This window comes from Cupressus sempervirens, chromosome 10 (assembly GCF_028749045.1).
Source record: "Cupressus sempervirens isolate cs-2001-9-10 chromosome 10, ASM2874904v1, whole genome shotgun sequence".
Lineage (NCBI taxonomy): Eukaryota > Viridiplantae > Streptophyta > Pinopsida > Cupressales > Cupressaceae > Cupressus > Cupressus sempervirens.
In genome coordinates this window covers 379,062,589-379,081,837 of record NC_143127.1, presented here as the reverse complement: position 1 = coordinate 379,081,837, position 19,249 = coordinate 379,062,589, and the positions used below count along the sequence as shown (strand labels likewise).

Below are 19,249 nucleotides of genomic sequence, written 5' to 3'. Positions count from 1 at the left end.
AATGAAAGAAAAGAAGAGATCATAAGAAACGCGGGCAGAAATTGAGAAAGCAACGTAGACGGAGAAATCACAATTGAAGGACACTTTTAGTACCTCAGCAAGGAACTGCACGGAACAAAACATCATACGACAGATATTACAAATGAAAGTGCTAGTCAAAATAAACAATCTGCTGCTCACAATGCCTCAACTTCGATCGACACTCACAAACGTTGCTCCAACTGCTAAATTACTAGGAGAACAAGGAAGGGAGAAAGAAATTGGAGCAAGTGTAGAGGACCCAATGCTTCTAGCCCTTGCATTTGGACGACATATGACGGTCGTCGAGATGGGAATTCTAGGAACTATTCTGACAAACACAATTGTGGATGGAGGGTCAGGCGTGAATGTGTTACCAAAAGATACTTGGAAGAAGTTGGGACAATTGATGTGGCCACCTACCTTCCAGTTACGGCGGACCAACACGACATTAAACATCTCGGCGTCCTGATGGCACAACCAGTAACTATTGGAACATAGCCATTCCTAATTGATTTTGTTGTTATCCCACTAAAGAGGAGAGGATATGACGCCATTTTGGGCCATGGATGGCTTGTACACGCAAATGTTAAGCATATGACTGGAAGAAGAATACACTGTCACTGGAAAGCAAAGGGCAAAAATTCATTATTGATTTACACACAAATGGTGGGCAAGGAAGCTCTCTCATTTGATTCCGAAGAAGAGGATGAAGGAAAGCAGCGAATGGAACCAGATCCAAAAGGAGTCCTACGGTTGGAAGGTGGATCAACGGACAATGATTTGGATTCGATGAATGGATTATTTCACTGGTAGATGGAGGATTACAAGCTATTTCAGAGCTGCAACATACTAATGATAGAGGAAGGGCATAGTGGAGATGGATTTCCAAAAGAGTTAAGGGAAATAAAAGAAGGGGATGCACCACTGGATGAAACACCGGCACATCTATTCGGTGAGGGGAAGCCGATGAGATACGACGAAGCCACAGTATAAACCATGAATTTGGAAGATGAGGCCGAACCAAAAAATATACTAGTGGGGGATAACTGGAATCCAGTACTAAAAGCAGCGGCATTTAAAATATTCTTGGAATACAAAGATGTATTCGCCTGGACATATAAGGTTTTGAAAGGAGTTCTGCCGAAGCTGTGTGTTCACCGCATCTCGTTGGTCGAAGGTGCAGTGCCCATACGGAAGCGACCTTACAGGATGAATAAAAATTATGCGGCGCGGGTTACAGAAGAAATTAACCGAATGCTGGAGGTTGGTATTATCTTTAAGGTCCAAAGAAGTGAATGGGTGTCACCCATAGTCATATCCCTGAAAAAGGATACCACCCAAATCAGGATATGTGTCGACTTCAGATGTCTCAATGCAGTAACGATCAAGGACCCCTTCCCGATACCATTCACAGGCAGCATATTGTAGAAGGTAGCTGGACATGAGATTTATTCATTTATGGATGGGTTCTCGGGATATAATCAAATGTGCATAGTAGAAGAGGACAACTTGAAAACGACATCTGTGGTAGAAGACGGGGTGTATGCATACAACAGAATGCCATTCAGCCTATGCAATGCGCTGACTACGTTCCAAAGAATCATACTGGACATATTCAACGAAATGTTTGTCGGAAATTTCAAAGCATTCTTGGATGACTGGTCCGTATTCAGCACTAAAGACAAACATCTCGCGGCGTTGGGCGAATGCATGGAAAGATGTCGAAGGGCGCGACTAGCCTTAAATCCAAAGAAATGTAGATTCATGGTTCCGTTGCCGGGACGAATCTCTTCAGGAACACAGCCTCCTCTCTAGTATATATTATTTCTATATTTTATGTTGTCTCCTATTTTGTTAGTTCTGAAGTCGTCAAGAGATGACTTTTCTTTTTGGGGGGCGGTGATGTCGTCGGTAGATATTGTGTAGCCGACGGGTTGATGTTGTCGATAAATATTGTGTAGCTGACAGGTTGATATCGTCGATAAATATTGTGTGGCCGACGGGTAGATAAGCGTGTGGTCGTTAATTGTTATGTAGCCGATGGGCCCCTTCGGGAAGGTTCTTCGGAAAGTTTATGTACACCATCCGAGATCATTGTAATGATCATCATTGTAAGCACTATGTAATCTCTTCAACATATATGGGAATAATAAAAGGAGTACTATTGTTGCATGTTCTTGTTTAATTGTCTATATGCATTAATCTATTTACCCCATACAGTAAACATTTGAGACCTGGATGTTTAAGTTCATCTTTTAGATTTTTGAATCAAAGAACACATTTAGAGCTCATAAGCGCAACAATGTGCGAGCAATTGATTCATGTGGGGACATCATCACCATTAAACTTAAATTCATATTTGGTCTACATTGTTGTAACCATGGGGACATTCTCAGGACTCTCCACCAAAGGAAATCAACCTCTAGTCCCCATTTGAAACTAATATGATCAAATTACGCTAACACAAAGCAAGCATCATTACAAGAGGGTACAAGAAGCAAATCATTGGGTAGTTTAGGTGCCTTTTCAACAAGGAGTTGGCAATCAAAAGAGTATCAGATGAGGCATGGGAAAGAGTAAATCAATTGGGTACATTTTCTTGCAATTTCCAACTTTCACCTACTTGAGAGGGGTATTTTCAAGGAGAACCATACACTTTACTGAGATATCCTACTAATAGGATCGTTCTCATGGAAATGGCCAGACTATTCATGGAAGTGTAAACATACCAACACAGTCAACATAGGCCAAGATTTTGTATTACCACTGCCAAACCCCTCCAAATTGCTCAATATACATTCAACCCAATGTATTAGGTGAAAGCTATGGAGTTCATACTTTGACTCATTACCTTGAAGAGGTCCAAGGCAAAATGTATGTCAAGGGTCAATATTGAGCCAAAAATGACCGACTTAGATATTATTGTGATTTAGTCTAGGATATCATCAAGATATTTGATGCTTTCAATAACTTAGTGATTCCTACAAAGCTAAATGATAGGGCTGATTCACTTGTCGTTTCAGCCACTGCTCATTCCTCACCAAGACTCCGAAGATGGAATATACAAGATAGAGTTGGTTTATTGACTAAGTGTCCTAGATAATTGCAAACATTGGCAAGTGTTCAATGATGATACCCAGATTATAAATTTCCTTGAATCCAAGGAAGGATTTGATGATATATACGTTGAAGGAGGTGAAAATTCACCAAATGAGGTCATCTCTGATGAAGATCCTTATATTGGTCATGAAGTTAATCGATTGAAAGGAAATAAGATCCTCAAGGGTCTAATTTCCTGAGAAAAACAATTTAACAAGCACAATAGATATGTCAAAGAGCAACAAAGTACGAGGATAAGTTCCTCGAGACAATATGAAAAATACAACATTGGGACTAAAGAGGATCCTAAACTGGTTAACATTGGTAACTAGCGCTCTAATGAAGAGAAGGAGAAATTCATAATATTGCTTTGTGAATACAAGGATGTTTAGGCTTACTCTTACAAAGATCTAAAATCTTTCAATCCCAAAGAAGCCCAACATGACATTCCTTTGAAGTTTGGTACAATTCCTTTTTGGTAAAAGTAGAGGTAGTCCAATCCAAAGATTTTGAGAACCATTCTTTCCGAAATTCAAAAGATGTTGGAGGTAGGTATTATCTTTCCTATCCATCATTCATCATGGGTAGCTAACATAGTTCCTATAAGGAAAAAGAATGGAGAAATCTGCAAATGTGTGGATTTCCGCAATCTGAATTAGTTATCCCTCAAGGATAACTATGCACTGTCGGTCATGGATCAAGTGTTACAAAGTGTTGCTAGTTCCAAATTGTTATCTTTGTTGGACAGTTTCTCGGGCTACAAACAAATATAGGTCTAGGAAGATGATTAGTATAAGATGATGTTTACTACCCCATGGTGCACATTTCCATACCGTTGGATGCCTTTTGGTCTCATCAATACTGGAGTGACATTTCAGCGAGCAATCGATCTTACTTTGAAAGGTTTCATTAATGAAAGCATCATTGTGTATCTAGATGACTTGATTGTTTTCTCCAAAGCACATCAAGATCATTTCTATCATCCCTGACAAGTCTTGGAGCAATGTAGACATGGCGTATCATTGAATACCAAGAAGCCATCTTTGACTGGGAGCGATTGTGATAATACATATATTAGAAGCTTTGATTGTAGCTTGTGTTATCATCTCAATTTTACAAAAATAGTTAGAATTTCCTTACTTCTGGAAGTCTTTTCACCCCAATGGTAGAGGTTTTTCTTAGAAAATAGATTAAAACAGAAGTTAGAGCCAAACCAGTACGCTTTTAGTCAGCCTTTGAGTTGGTGTTGGTTTATCAATATCACTGTTTGTAGCTATTAGATAGAAGTGTAGTTAGGGATAAATCTTTCCCATTACTCGCTCCACGGGTAAGTGGATTCTTTCCTGAAAGATAAAGAGGAAAGAATATTGATAACACTCCTTACAAAATCTCTCAACTTCTTGCTTACCTTGAGTTGATCTAAGGAACGGTGAGAAGGGGAAGTCTTCACATTAAGCTATGAGAGACTGTCTCATACGTTGCGGCTGGTCTACCTATTTTGCGATTGAATTTGAACAAACTGACAGTTGCTCCACCTAACATTTTTTGACAATAAAGTAACTTATAAATCAAAGGTGATAAAGTAACGTAAAAACATAATATAAAGTCATTTTAAGTTATATTTTTGAATATTGCAACTCAACATTAAAATATAACATCAATATTTTAAATATGCAATTGAGCTTGGAGAGTCCACTTTTTGGGCACTTAAATAGTCATATCTTTTGATTAACAAGTTCGATTAAGCCCTAAGATATACCGAATCGATGGGTAAATCGAAAGCAAGATATTGAATGAAACAAAAAGAAAAAAACAATCCAAACTAACACTCAAAAATGCAAAAAGGGACTTTAAGGTCTTCAAAATCAAGCATAGGCTTAACAAAATGAAAAACAAAAAGGACTTGACGAAAACCTTCAGCAAACGAATTCATTATATCAATTGGGAACGATTGGTTGATCAATGTTGGCCATTTAAATAGTGAATCATCTTAGAGAGCGATACTTAGTTGAAAAAGTTTTGCACTATAAATTATAAAGGGGAGATCGTTCTACGCAAACATCAATACATCATCACTTATCAATGCATCAAAAGTTTCTTACTGTAAATTATAAATGGAAGATCATTCTATGTAAGCATCATTACATCATCGCTTGTCAATGCATCATGAAATCAAGCAATCAATGATTCAACAAAGGTTGCATCAAACATTTATCAAGTAGAAAAGATCAATTCAAAAGAGTGAATAAACAAGCAATCAAATCATCATCAATCAATTCAAATCTTGTAATCAGAAATCAATCATCAAATCTTTATCAAATCAATCAATTTATTATTCAAACATCAACCATTTATGTGTCACCTTATTATGCCCACATTCATCTATTTGTTTATCAGAAGGAAAAAAAGAAAATAAGATTAAGAACAGAAAATAGTTCAGATCTGTGATCTGGACATGAGCATCGTGTGACAGTGTTTACTTAAGAGATCTGTTTATGACTGTTTTATTTGAATAAAATATGTAGCCCAGAACTATAATACTTTTCATAGATGCATATTGTAAGAGCCCTGCAGGCTCTAACTTGACCACAGGGACTGTGTTTGTGTGTTTTGAAAGTTTTTGAGTTTGCAATTTCTAAAAGAAAATTTGAGTTACATTTTTTTTTATGTATTTTTTTCAGAATATATGGAATTGGAAAACAAGTTTGAAATTTAAATGCAATTCCTTACAACACAACTCACAAACTTAATTCAATATATCTATATGCAACATTTACAATGCTAAATATTAATGCAACATCCCTTGTGTATAGTAAATCTGTAGTGGTGAAAGATTCCCAATTCCGGTGACTGTAGAAATTACCGTTTGTTTCGAAATCTAAATCTATGACTAGCATTTGTTACCACTGAATGATCTTAGCTGAATTCTGATTTCTTTTTTCTATTCCTTGTTTTTTCAGTTTTTTGGGGTTTTTCAAAAATAAAATAATTGCATAACAAATAGGAAATAAATAGCACTTAAGAAATGTAAACATATGCTGCAAATTTTATCATTATTGAATTCTGAAACAATGCATACTTGAACCAACCAGCAACTTGATATATTAACTTCAAAGAGATCATTGCCAATATACAATGCTGTCTTAAACAGGGATCAACACCAGCTATAGGGAGATGCTTTGAGAATGATTCAACTCTAAAGAAATTGCTGCAATGAACCGTCCAATGCCAAAGGGAAGCTATGGCGTCAAGTGATGAAGAAAAGACCTTCTCCAACCCCCATGTGAGCTACTGCAATGAAATGCCTGTTGCCAAAAGCTGACCGCCCAGCTGCAAGTGCCCTACTCCACTCAAATGATAATACTAAGATAAATCGACCACCTCCTCTGTCAATCTGAATGCAATGAAATACAACTCCAATCACCAAGACCTGTTGAGGTTTGTGTCTCAAGAGTCCAGACTTGAGGGTTTCATCCCAAGCCACAAAATCGCCATTCCAAAGCAATTTCACAATTCATAAGTTTCAAAATGCCAAAATATAATGAACAATTAGGTCTTCATCTCCTTATAACTCCTCCCAAGTGCAAATCAAACCCTAAATGACAATTACACTTTGCACTTTACAATAAAATAACATTTTCCCAAAGAAAAGCATCTAGGCTATAGGAAAAACATTACTTTATTAAAATGGCATAACTCATAGCGCCAAAAAGTCCCTGGATAGTGAAAATAGTTTATAATGATTCAAGGCCTTTCCAATGAGCTATAACACAAGGGCGCATCTAATCAAAGAAGCCATATTCTCCTTATTACTCTGAAATGGCTCTATAAATAGCCTTATTATAAATTATATAAATGCTAACTTAAGAAATATTTAAATATATTAAAATATTCTCCATTTTGCCTCTAAAAGCCCAAATCAACCAAATAAACATGAATTTGACTATGTTACCTGTCTATGACTAATACCAAACGAGATGGGTCCACTGGCAATCCCTTCCCTATAATCTAAGGATGCTCCTAGAAACTAGGGAACACACACTATCATCCTAAAACTAAAACCATGGACTGGTCCCCTGGAACCTCACATCTAAAAACTACCACATGCTCCTAAAATGTAGGGATACCCCCTAAAATCAAGGAACTGCAGCCAACTGACTCCGCATTGCTTGTAAAGTCAAGCCCGGTCACTGACTATCCTGTATGAGTCTCTATCCACAACTGCTAGCCTATGAGACCCCCATGATAGGCTAACTCACATAACTTTGCTAGTCAAACTAAAGAGGGGACATGACAATCCTCCCTTCTCGGAGATGCTTGGCCACAAGCAACTGCAATGTTGGGTGCTGCAAAATGGATTCACCCTCCCAAGTGGTATCCTTTATGGGTAGACCACTTCAGCATACCAACTACTCTTGAATCACCCTGCTTCTTAGCTGTTGTTCCGTCACCTCAAGAATCTCCTCAGGAACCAAAGTCAACTTAACTTCCTCTTCCAAAGGACATAAATTGGGTGATGCTATAATATGCTGCCCCAGTGCCTTGTTCAGGCACGATACGTGGAACACAATATGAATCCTACTATTAGGTGGTAAATCAACCTCATAAGCGACCTCCAACTCGCCTGAGAAATCTACAAGGTCTGTAAAAACGACGTTTGAGCTTCTCAGTTCCTTTAAGGGTGCTCTGTCGATAGGGTTGTAAGCATAGGAAAACCATGTAATCCCACCTCAAATACCCTCTTGGTTCTATGCCAATCAACATACATCTTCTGCTGATTCTGTGCATGTTGTAAGTTCTCCTTGAGAAAACTCATGATATCCTGGTTCTCTTGTGACCAATCCTGTGCCAAAGGAACTCTGTTGTCACTCAAAGCCAGATCAACAAAAGATAATGCATCGTAGCTATAAAGAGCTTAGAAAGGAGACATATCAATGGACATGTGGTGTGTAGTATTATAGCAATACTCGCCCAATTACAACCAACACACTCATGCCTTCTACTGGCTCGACACATAGTTAAGCAGATACCCCTCAATCCACTTATTAACTATCCATGTCTGCCCATCCGTCTGAGGATGGTAGCTAGTACTAGGTGTCAATTTTGTGCCTGTGAGCCTAAAAAGTTCCTGCCAAAAGCAACTCAAGAATCTGCTGTCCCTGTCACTCACTATGGTCTTAGGGAGACCATGGAGTTTGAACACCTCCTTGAAGAATATCTCAGCTACTTGGGATGCTGTGAAATCAATTGCAATCAGAAAGAAGTGGGCATATTTAGTCAACTTGTCCACCACAACATAAATACAATCCTTCCCCTGCACTCGAGGAAGACTTGTAATGAAGTCTATAGAGATTTCCGTCCACTTTTGTTTCGATATAGGCAAGGGCTGTAGTAAACCTGTCGGGAAAGTATGTTCTGTCTTGTTCTGTTGGCAAGTCATGCATTCACGAATATGGCGTAAGACATCATCCTTGAGACCCTTCCAAGAGAATCACTCCCGTACCACTCTATATGTCTTACCATAACTGGGGTGCCCTACTGTTGGAGTATCATGAAGAGCATGCAAAATTTGCCCCTTTAACTATGATTCAGGAATAAGGTAGACTTTGGTTTTGCAGTAGTTGACATCATCAATCACTCTATATTTATTATCTTGTGCCAATCCATCCATGATTTTTAGAATACTCAACTAAATGTTGAACCTTCCAATCTGCTGAAATCTCACTCAATGAACATAGGACATCAAGTGAAGGTTTCGTAGAAAGTGCATCAGTAACAATATTCTTCCTCCCCTTAATAATTTCTATGTTAAAATCATAGGCTTGAATCTTGCTTACCCAATTTTGTTGACGATCATTGAGCTCTTTTTGATTAAGGAAATATTTTAGACTATTGTGGTCAATTCTTACCACAAATTTGTTGCCAACAATATACTATTTGAATTTGACTAATGCATGCATAATAGCCAACATTTTCTTATCATAAGTAGAATACAACCTCTCATTGTCACGCAGCTTGCTACTCTCCTAGACAATGGGATGTCTGTTCTGCATCAAAACAACCCCTATACACTCACCTGAAGCATCACACTCTAAGTACAAAAGGTTGTGAGAAATCAAGGAGTGCTCATAACCTCCTTGAGTCTGTTAAAGACCCCCTGTGCCTACTCTGTCCATCTGAAGGCTCCCTTCTTCGTGAGATTTGTCAAGGGTGTTGCTAACTGAGAGAATCCCCTCACAAACCTCACATAATATGCACATAAACCAAGGAATCCATGTGTCGTCGGTAGAAATTGTGCATCGGCTGACGGGTCCCTTCGAAAAAAGTCTTGTTATGTAGCTGACTGGTAAATAGTTTGTAGCGGGCATAATGTATCTGGTTGACGGACTCCTTCGGGAAAGTTCTTTGGAAAGTATTTATAACCCCTTCGGGAAGCATTGTAGATATGAGATCTTATCATCAAAGTATAATGTACTATGGGCATATGCGAATAATAATATAAGAGTTCTGCTATCAGAAGAGCGCAGGTTGAATGGGCCATTCAGATGCTTGTTTTTTGCATTCGAGATTATGAAGGGTATTTGCGTACTATGATCGAGACATATGGCAGAGCTTCTCGGAGGAGCACATTTCAGTATCTGGGACGGAACTTAGTGGTATCATTTAAGGCAGCAGATTTCACATGTGTTTTTGGCATTCCAGGGCAGCAGGGCAGAAAGATTCAGCTGAAGAAAATTCCAAAGGATGGGAAGCTATTTTTAATCAGATTAGTATGTAGAGATTTGACTGAAGCAGAACAAGCGGTATTAGCCGAGACATCGAAGGGAAGGGGTTTAAAGAAAATCGACATTCAGGAAGGGCCATGGCGGTGTTTGATGGACTTGGTCAAAAGCAGGCTCACGGGATCCTCTAGGGCATCGGATATCACATTTCTGCAGGTATCCTTGATGAACGACGTAATGACTGGGAAAGTGTACGATTGGGCGTCTGTGCTGGCTGAACAGATGCATGAATTCATGACTCTCCAGCACAAGACCTTGTATATGCCCCATTACGCCATTGGTCTATTCCTTGATGCCGTAGCATGGATGATTCCAACGGAGGAGTTAGAGGCAAAGCCTGGACCACTAGCTCCAGGAGAACCTCCTATCATGCAATGGAAGCACTTGGACACAACCTCTGGGCAGAAGGGTTCAGCAGGCCATAAGAGGCCCCGGATGGACATGGCAGGTGATACTGACAGGGGTCGACAGGAGACATCTTCTGAGCAGGATAGTGTGGAGGAAGAAGAAGGGGAGGGTGAGGATGATGAGGAGGTTCAGATTGTCACGGCTACCCCCTTGCTATTTCCGCGTACTACAGTTCCTATGACTTCCGAGTTGGTGCCCCGAAGTCTACATGTCTCACATTTCGGGGTTTGGACAGACTCGGCGACCGATATTGATGATTGGAGGATCCCACCAGGCAGTTACACTAGTCGCACCATGGCAACACGGGGTACAGCCTTCTCCTATCCGGCCGGGAGCAGGATTTACAGTCGGCTTTGCCCAACTGACAGCACCCGTCAACCGAGAGACTTCTTCAGCCCCTGAAGCACTTCCGGTAGCAGCACCCGTGGTGCCTGCCATAAGTCAGCCAGCAACAGTTGTTACCGTAGCACAGTCAGCAGAAGCTCAGGCACTTCCAATAGAGAACGTACCAGACAGAGGAGTGCAGGAGTGTACGGACCCAGCGCAGCCCGAACAACCAAAGGTCATGGATAGAGCTAGTGTTTTTCTGAGGCAGCAGTTCCGACTCGTCCCTGATAGGCGTGGCTCATCCATTCAGTCCCCCAGCTATTCCAGAGTAGCACCTGTACCAGAGCCTCAGTCTCAGGAGGAGGGAATGCCACATGCCGTGATTGCGCCGATAGCAGAGGAGGCGGCACCGGATGTGGGCATGGCTCCCGCTGATGAGGAGGACAATAGTGATGCAGAATGGTCATTGGATGACTTCGCCAAGGAGGATTACGGGTCGGATGAGGATAGGTGCAGGGACTACCTTAGGACTATGAAGTCTGCATTGAAGAAGGGGCATGATGTGGCGATTCAAGCTTCTCACTTGGCAAAGGGAGTGGCATTTGATTCGAGCGTATATTCGGGGGATTTGTCCTAAGCGATTTCAAACTTGTTTTGTGGATAGAGGTTGGCCGGTAGTTGAGACACCAGAGATGTTGGCAGATTGGGCCACTGAGCCGGAAATGGGACCGAGTGACACTCCGATGATGAAGTTGGCACATGAGATCGTGGGACTGTACAAAGAGGTTTACTATGCGCGGCAGCGCGCGGAGGCGGATAGGGCAGCAGACAGTGTTGCAGCCCAGAGATCTCTCGCGGTTGAAAAAGAGACAAGAGAAAAGTTAGCCACTGATTTGGCCGACAAGCAGGTAGCTTGGGCAGCAGAACGGGCAACACTATTAAAGGATATGGCAGCAATAGTACAGGAGAGGGACGCAGCTATCCGAGATAAAGATGCGGCAGAGCATGAGTTAGGGGTGGGCAAGAGGCAGGCTATGGATGCTGCGCTTATACTAAAGGAGGCCGTAGAGGTTAATTCACAGATTCAGACAGATCTGCGCATCCGGACTGACTAGGTGTATGAGTTACGTCGTCAACAACACTCTTCTGGGACATCTTCTCTCTAGTATTTCCTTTCTTGATTGTGGGTTGTCTCCTAATTTTGCTAGTCATTAGGAGACGATTTTTCTTTTTGAGGGGGATGATGTCATCGTTAGAAATTGTGCATCGGCCGACGGGTCCCTTCGGAAAAAGTCTTGTTATGTAGCCGAATGGTAAATAGTTTGTACCGGGCATAATGTATCTGGCCGATAGACTCCTTCGGGAAAGTTCTTCAAAAAGTATTTATAACCCCTTCGGGAAGCATTGTAGATATGAGATCTTATCATCAAAGTATAATGTACTGTGGGCATATGCGAATAATAATATAAATTCTGCTGTTCGTGTTCTAGTTATCTGTATGCATTAATCTAGTTTACCCGTACGGTAACCACCATGTAACTCAGTAATGTTCTTGGGATAGGGCCAATTCTAAATTGCCTGGATTTTCTCCTCGTGCACCTTCGCTCCATCAGTACTGATCACATGGCCCAAATATACAATCTTATTAAGTCCAAATTCACATTTGGATAACTTAGCAAATAGAGACTGACTCTGCATGATGCTAAGTACCTCCTCTAGGTGTCTTAGACGATCCTCCCAAGTACAACTATAAATCAAGATATCATTGAAAAATAGTAGAATTGATTTTCTCAACTGCTTGTTGAGGATATGGCTCATACAGGATTGGAAAGTGGTCAGTGCATTTGTGAGACCAAAAGGCATCACCAAGAACTCATAATGCCCATAGTGACAACGGAATGCAGTCTTATGTACGTCCTCATCTCGCATACGTATGTGATGATAGCCTCAATGAAGATCAATCTTACAGAAGTAGATAGCTCCATGAAGCTTATCCAACAACTCATCAATGCGTGGAATGGGATATCTATTTTTTATGGTCTTCTTGTTCAAGGCCCTCTAATCTATACACATCCGCAGAGTCCCATCCTTCTTCTTAACTAGTACCATAGAAGAAGCAAAAAGACTAGTGCTAGGACAAATGAACCCCATGTCTAACAACTCATGAATGCTCTTCTCAATCTCATCCTAGTATGCTCTAGGATGACGATATGGAGTAGTGATTACTAGCTTAGCTCCATCCTCCATCTCTATCTCATGCTCAAATCCTCTATCAGGAGGTACACCTAGAGGTATATCACCAAACACCTGACCATGCTGATCCATCATTGATTGTATACCAACATGAAATACCTTGCCATCCTAAGGTATAGGTATCTTGGACTTCACATAACAATGTGTAGCCCAAATCATGTCATCATGTCTAATGATAGTCTCCATCCTGCGAGAAGACACCTCCCTAGGTCCACCATCTGATGCTGCCCTCAAGATAATCTTCTTCCCTCCAGAAAGGAACTCTAACTACATACAACGGTGGTCAATAATGTACTATCCAATACCCTATAACAGCTGCATGCCCAAAGCCACATCATAATCCTCTAGTGGGATTACATAGAAATCATCTACCAAGGTATAATCCCCCATCTGAATGCTAAGTTGAGGAATCCTCCTAGTACATCCCAATATTGTGCCATCTGCAACCTTCACCCCAAAACCAACGAATACCTCATACTGCAAGCCACGCCTATCCACTAATTTCTGATCAATAAAATTGTGCCTGTCGCCTGTGTCTACCATGCTCATAACCCACTGACCTTGAAGTGTTCCTTTCAAATGAAATGCATGAAATCTAGGATAATTGGATAAAGTAGCCATAGTCACCTTAACTGACGCCAAGGGCTCAGAAGTGTCCAACTCCGATTGCAGATGCTCCTGCTCAATCTTCTGTAGACTATCCTCAATGTCAATGTCAGGAATTTCCTCATCTCCCATCTTGAATGTCACCTCAATCAAATGAACTTTGCCTTTACCAAGGCAACGGTGTCCAGGCTCCCATGGCTCCTTATAGGAGAAGCATAGCTTCCTCTTTCTCAAATCATTCCTTGTCTCCTGGTCTATCCTGGGAGGTCTAGCTGATTGTCCACCTCTATTTTTGTGAGGTATTAGCCTTTTGTGGAGGCCGTGAGTCTCTGAATGGCTACTTACCTGTCTGATAAGTAGGGGTGTTGTCCAGTCTCAATGTCACATCAATGGCATCCTTGAAAGCACGTACCAATCCCTCAAGCCTATCTTGCAGTCCCTCAATAGATAACATCACACTCCGCCTCTGAGGCATATCAAGTACCATAACTGCAATACGCTGAACTCATTAACATACGCCTCTGCATGCTCAATTCGTCTAAGATGCACCAACTCCCTACAGTAGAGTTTTGTGTCCTTATGGTCAAACCAAGTAATGAGATGCTCAGTGAACTCTGTATAGGAGTGAACCATGGCATGATCTTGGGTGACCAATCCATGGTGCCACCAGCCATAGGCAACCCCATCTAAATGTAAGACCATGAACTAAGTAGCATCATGCTCAAGCATGGGCCTCAAAGATAGATATATATCTAGCTTGTGCACCCAAGCTCGTGCACTCGTACCACTAGTACCATCATTTGTAACCAATGTGATCTTCCTAGTAGCTCTACTAAGGTCATTGTTCTACTGTGGCCTATGACCCCTATCTCCTCTGAATTTGGCAGCATCTCTTCGCTGTGCACAATACTGGGGAAGAGGAAAAGCATCCCTAACCTTCGAAGGTAGGGCTCTCCACTCATCCGTAGTTGCCATAGTTGAATCTTGGAATCCCACCTCGGGTGCCTCTACCTGTGTCAGCTGCTCACCTAGTACAAATTGTGGAAGTAGGGGTCTTTCCCTAACTAGTGTATGAGGGCGTGCATGTCCGTTGGAATGAAGGGAGCTCCCAACTCCTATGGGATCTATGAGTATGCTGACTTCTTGCAACTGAAACTAATCTAGTCCGCCCCTGTCTCTCATGCCTTCCTCCTTGTCTATCCAATTCCATTTGTTCCAAGGTACCCTGTAACCTTTCCAAGGTCTGAACTATTCTCGGTTGTGTAGTGATGAGAGTTCGCATCATCTCCCTCTCTTCCTCCTTCATTTGGTTTTGTCTGGCACCTTTGTGTTCATCTGCCATAATAGTTTCTTGTTCAATTCCAAACTCTTGCTTGAGTTGAACTCTTCTCTGTGTGTAAAACTTGTTTATCTCAACTCTACCCAGATCCATAGAAGTGTCAATAAGATTCACAGGCTGGCAAGATCAAGGCTCTGATACCACTGAAAGATTCCCAGTTTCGGTGACAAAATTGTCCTTCTAGAGAAATTTCACAATTCATAAGTTTCAAAATGCCAAAAGATAATGAACAATTAGGTCTTCATCTCCTTATAACTCCTAAGTGCAAATGGAACCCCAAATGAGAATTACACTTTGCACTTTATAATAAAATAACATTTTCACAAATAAAGGCGTCCAGGCTATAGGAAAAAATTACTTTATTAAAATGTCATAACTCAGTGCAAAAAAGTCTCTGAATAGTGAAAATAGTTTATAATAATTCAAGACCTTTCCAACAAGCTGTAACACAAGGGCACATTTGATCAAATGAAGCCATATTCTCCTTATTACTCCGAAATGGCTATATAAATAGCCTTATTATAAATTATTTAAATGCTAACTTGGGAAATATTTAAATATTCCCCATTTTGCCTCTGAAAGCCCAACCTAACCAAATAAATGTGAAACTGACCATGTCACTTGTTTGTGAGTGATTCCGGACGAGATGGGTCAACTAGCAGTCCCTTCCCTATAATCTAGGGACGCTCCTACAAACTAGGGAACACACCTTGTCATCCTGAAATTGAAACCATGGAATGGTCCCGTGGAACCTCACGTTTGGACACTGCCACATCCTCCTAAAATGTAGGGGTACCCCCAAATATCAAGGAACTGCACCCAATTGGCTCTCAACTACCTGTAAAGTCAAGCCCGATCACTGAATATCGTGTATGAATCTCTATCCACAACTGCTAGCCTACGAGACCACCATGATAGACTAACTCACATAACTCTAGTAGTTAGATAAAGAGAGGACATGATAAGTGGGTGTGATTGGAGAGGTTCCAGATTGAAGACATAGCAAACTATAAAGGAAATTTCCAGATGCCTAACCTGTAGTTTAGAATTAACAACTCTTCACCAAATAGAGGCTCCTGGATAGGCTCTTATTCCATGTCATTGCCTGCAACATGGAGTATTCTTTCAATATTTATGGTTTCATATTTCTATGCTGGTTGTGTGTAAATGAGTATTAAAACCATTTCAAAATATGTAATTGTTAAATTATCTTTATAATGCATATGACACTATAATTTCTTGAACAATAGGGTGAATGAAGTAGAAGAGAAAATATGAATATCGTGTATCATGGAAGGATGTCCAAGCTAATAGCTATGATGCTAGAAGAAGCATATTACTGGCTATGAGTAACAAAGGATTTTACACTATTTAATCTGGATCCAATTAGTTGACTTCATTGGTCTATAATTATTAAGATCAGCCATGGGTATCCTTCATCATGGTGAGTTTTACCTAACAATAATTTACGTGAACTAATTAGGTATGGAAACAAGGATAAGGTATTAAGTTAAGAAAAGATTGTCCTTGCATCCATGTCCCTTGTCCCTTAGTATATACAAAGCAACCGAGAATGCATTCTATAAATTTGGATTTCTCTATTAAGTACCTTAATGCTATGACATGCTACAGGTAAGCAGTTTCCATCAGTATTGAATGTCACATACAGTTACTTATTGCTGCAAATTTAGATCACTACAAGCAGCTACAGAACATGTTACAACTACTATGGAACTTGCTATAAGAAGCTACAAAACCTACGGCAAGAGGTAAAGATATGGTAGTCGCAGTTAAAGACAGATTTGACTACAAGAACTGTCTATGTAAAGGAGTTCTCCCTGTAAAACAGCCCCTTATGTCTCCAAAGGATTCACTTTTTCTCCAGGAGTCTCCCCTCTAAACCCAAAAGAAGCTCCCGATTCTTGTTATTAAAGAATAATTTAAAGGAAGTAAATTAAAAAGTATCTCACAAACATGCATCTTAGAAAAAAAAAATCACATTAAAAAGAGCTTATCAACTAAAGCAATACCTACAACACGGGGTAGTTGAAAGTCCTCTATACCATAAATTTTCTCCCTAAAACTGTGAACATATATTTCAAAGAAATCAAACAGTATAATTTTCATAAGATACTAGAATACAATGTAAATTTATTTGAGATGTAATATAAGTAAAAACACTATCATGTTAGTCATCCGGCACAACTCTGCACTTTTGTGTGTTTGCATGGAGAGATGACTGACAATTACAAAGCTTCCTTACTGCTTGCTTGAATTGTGCCAGGCAAAGTACATTTCTGAAGCTGAAGATAAATATCAGCATCTATTAAATCAACTTAATCCCGTTCTTGCTTCTGCATACCAAAAGCGTTGTGAAGAAGCTGTCAATGAAGGTAAAACTGATTTTTTCTGTAAGTGCAAATTGGCTATTGTCAATAGAACTAACTTTTGCTTCTCAAGGAATCTCTGTTCTTTTGTAAACAACTGTCTTGTCTGTTCAAACAACTGCTAGAATGTTGGAAAGTATGCTTGCTCATTTATCGAAGATAATTTTTTGGAATAGTGCTTGTTATCAGCAGGCTTCCTGAAAAATGGAGTTGAAGAATGCTTCGAGTAGTTTGTATTTTATAATGGAGTTTAGAAGATTAATTAATAATAATTTTGGTGCTGCAATTAGGGGCAAAGGTATCTGCACATTCCATGGGATCATGGAATATACCTTATGTTATTTCGGATGAGGAAAGTTACAGATTGCAGCAGCAAGGCTTAAACTAGGATGCATGTAAGAAAGAGAAATACCTTAGTTGCATGTGTCCCTGCATATTATGGTCATCCAATATCACGCTGTATTTGAAATGAACTTCTTCGATTGGCTCAGATATATTGTTTTGTTGTTTTGGACAAATATACGACTCTCAAAGTCAGAAAATTCACTGACACTACACAAACCTTGGATATTATAATAGTCTCTGGAAGAGAAACGTGTAGAAGATTGAATGCCGTCTTGTATTTCTTCCTTCAGGATAGTACAGAAATTAATAGTCAGATAGTCGAACATTTTATTCTGAGTGGCCATACAAATCTTGGTCCTCGGGTGTTAGCTATGAGCTCAAAAAGCTGCCACATTATTTCATTAATATCAAAGCTTAAATTCAAAGAGTAAAATGAACTTGCTTAGATATAGTATTTTTCCTTAGAAAATTGTTAGTTTTTCGTGCACAACATGATCTCCTTAGTACTACATCCTGTTTAGTGTACAATGACCAGGGATAAAAAAAATTTAATACAATTAATCTACCCATAAATTACTTTCATATGTTATTAGTTTTCAGAGTGCAAAACAACAATAATTATATAATTTGATAGTTCACACACAATCTATTGCTGAATACACTACATATAAGAGTTTCAGTTCGTACATTATAGAATCACTCCCTAAATATATTAGTTGTTTAACAAGTCAAACTAAGGTGCTCTTACAACAGAATAAGTCCATACATGACTAATGAACCTAACAAATAATGTTATATTACTAAAAATAATGGCAACACCCACCCCCCCCCCCAATCCCCCCCCGCCCCTTTGACAGACCTAATAGTTTTTGTCATTACATCACTTTGAACAAACACTCATTTCTTTGATGAACTTGGACATACTAATATTCTCACTTCTATGAATTTATCCTGAAATCCACAAGATGCATTGTGTGTCAAAGAGATTTATAGCAGATCCATACAAAAATCTATCAATCTTGTCAATGCTCCTTAAACTTCATATATCAAAGAAAGACAACTCATTTTCTCTCAAACTACATGTGCTATCTCAGTGTAAAGTTAGAATACATGTACACTTACCCCCAATACCTTCCTAGTGATTTATCTTAGGGTCCGTTTGGCGAGCGGAATACAAGCGGAATAGGCATATGTAAATTCCAAAATTTTTGAATTCCTCGTTTGGATGCACCAAAACAGAATTGGAATACGAAGTAAAATAGGAATATGTATTCCAATTTTGGCTCAAAAATAGGGTTTTGCAATTCCATTAAAATAGGTTTTATTGGAATACGTATTCCTATTCCACTTTTTTTAATTTTAGAAAACATAAATTTTGGGGTTTGCAAATTCCCATCAAATATTGGCTGAACCAAATAGACAACAGGAATACGTAGCCCCATTTTCTATTCTAGAATACGTATTCCTATTCTTGTAGCCAAATGGGCCCTTACAGCTTGTAATCTGAATTGAGATTTGGTACAACACCTCTTTTGTCCTACATTGTCTATCAAGACTGGTGGATGACTTAATAATTGATTTTGACTAACATGTTGTGAAAACAACATTTACAATTAAGGAACATCACCCACTCTCAACAATAACATTAAAAAATGTAAATTTCTCATCAAATGTTTGGGAAA

General features: G+C 39.7%; 1 protein-coding gene across 1 annotated transcript in view; it reads left to right on the top strand.

The window, feature by feature from the left end:
• The window catches only part of LOC149534254 (ATP synthase subunit B), a 207,022-nt gene extending 189,122 nt beyond the window's left edge, over nucleotides 1-17,900 (top strand). The window contains exons 13-14 of the mRNA XM_089803181.1: nucleotides 17,120-17,228; nucleotides 17,513-17,900. Of these exons, the coding sequence (XP_089659307.1) occupies nucleotides 17,120-17,228; nucleotides 17,513-17,610 (207 nt within the window). The 3' untranslated portion in view covers nucleotides 17,611-17,900. The remainder of the gene's footprint in view (nucleotides 1-17,119; nucleotides 17,229-17,512) is intronic.
• Nucleotides 17,901-19,249: the final 1,349 nt, after the last annotated feature.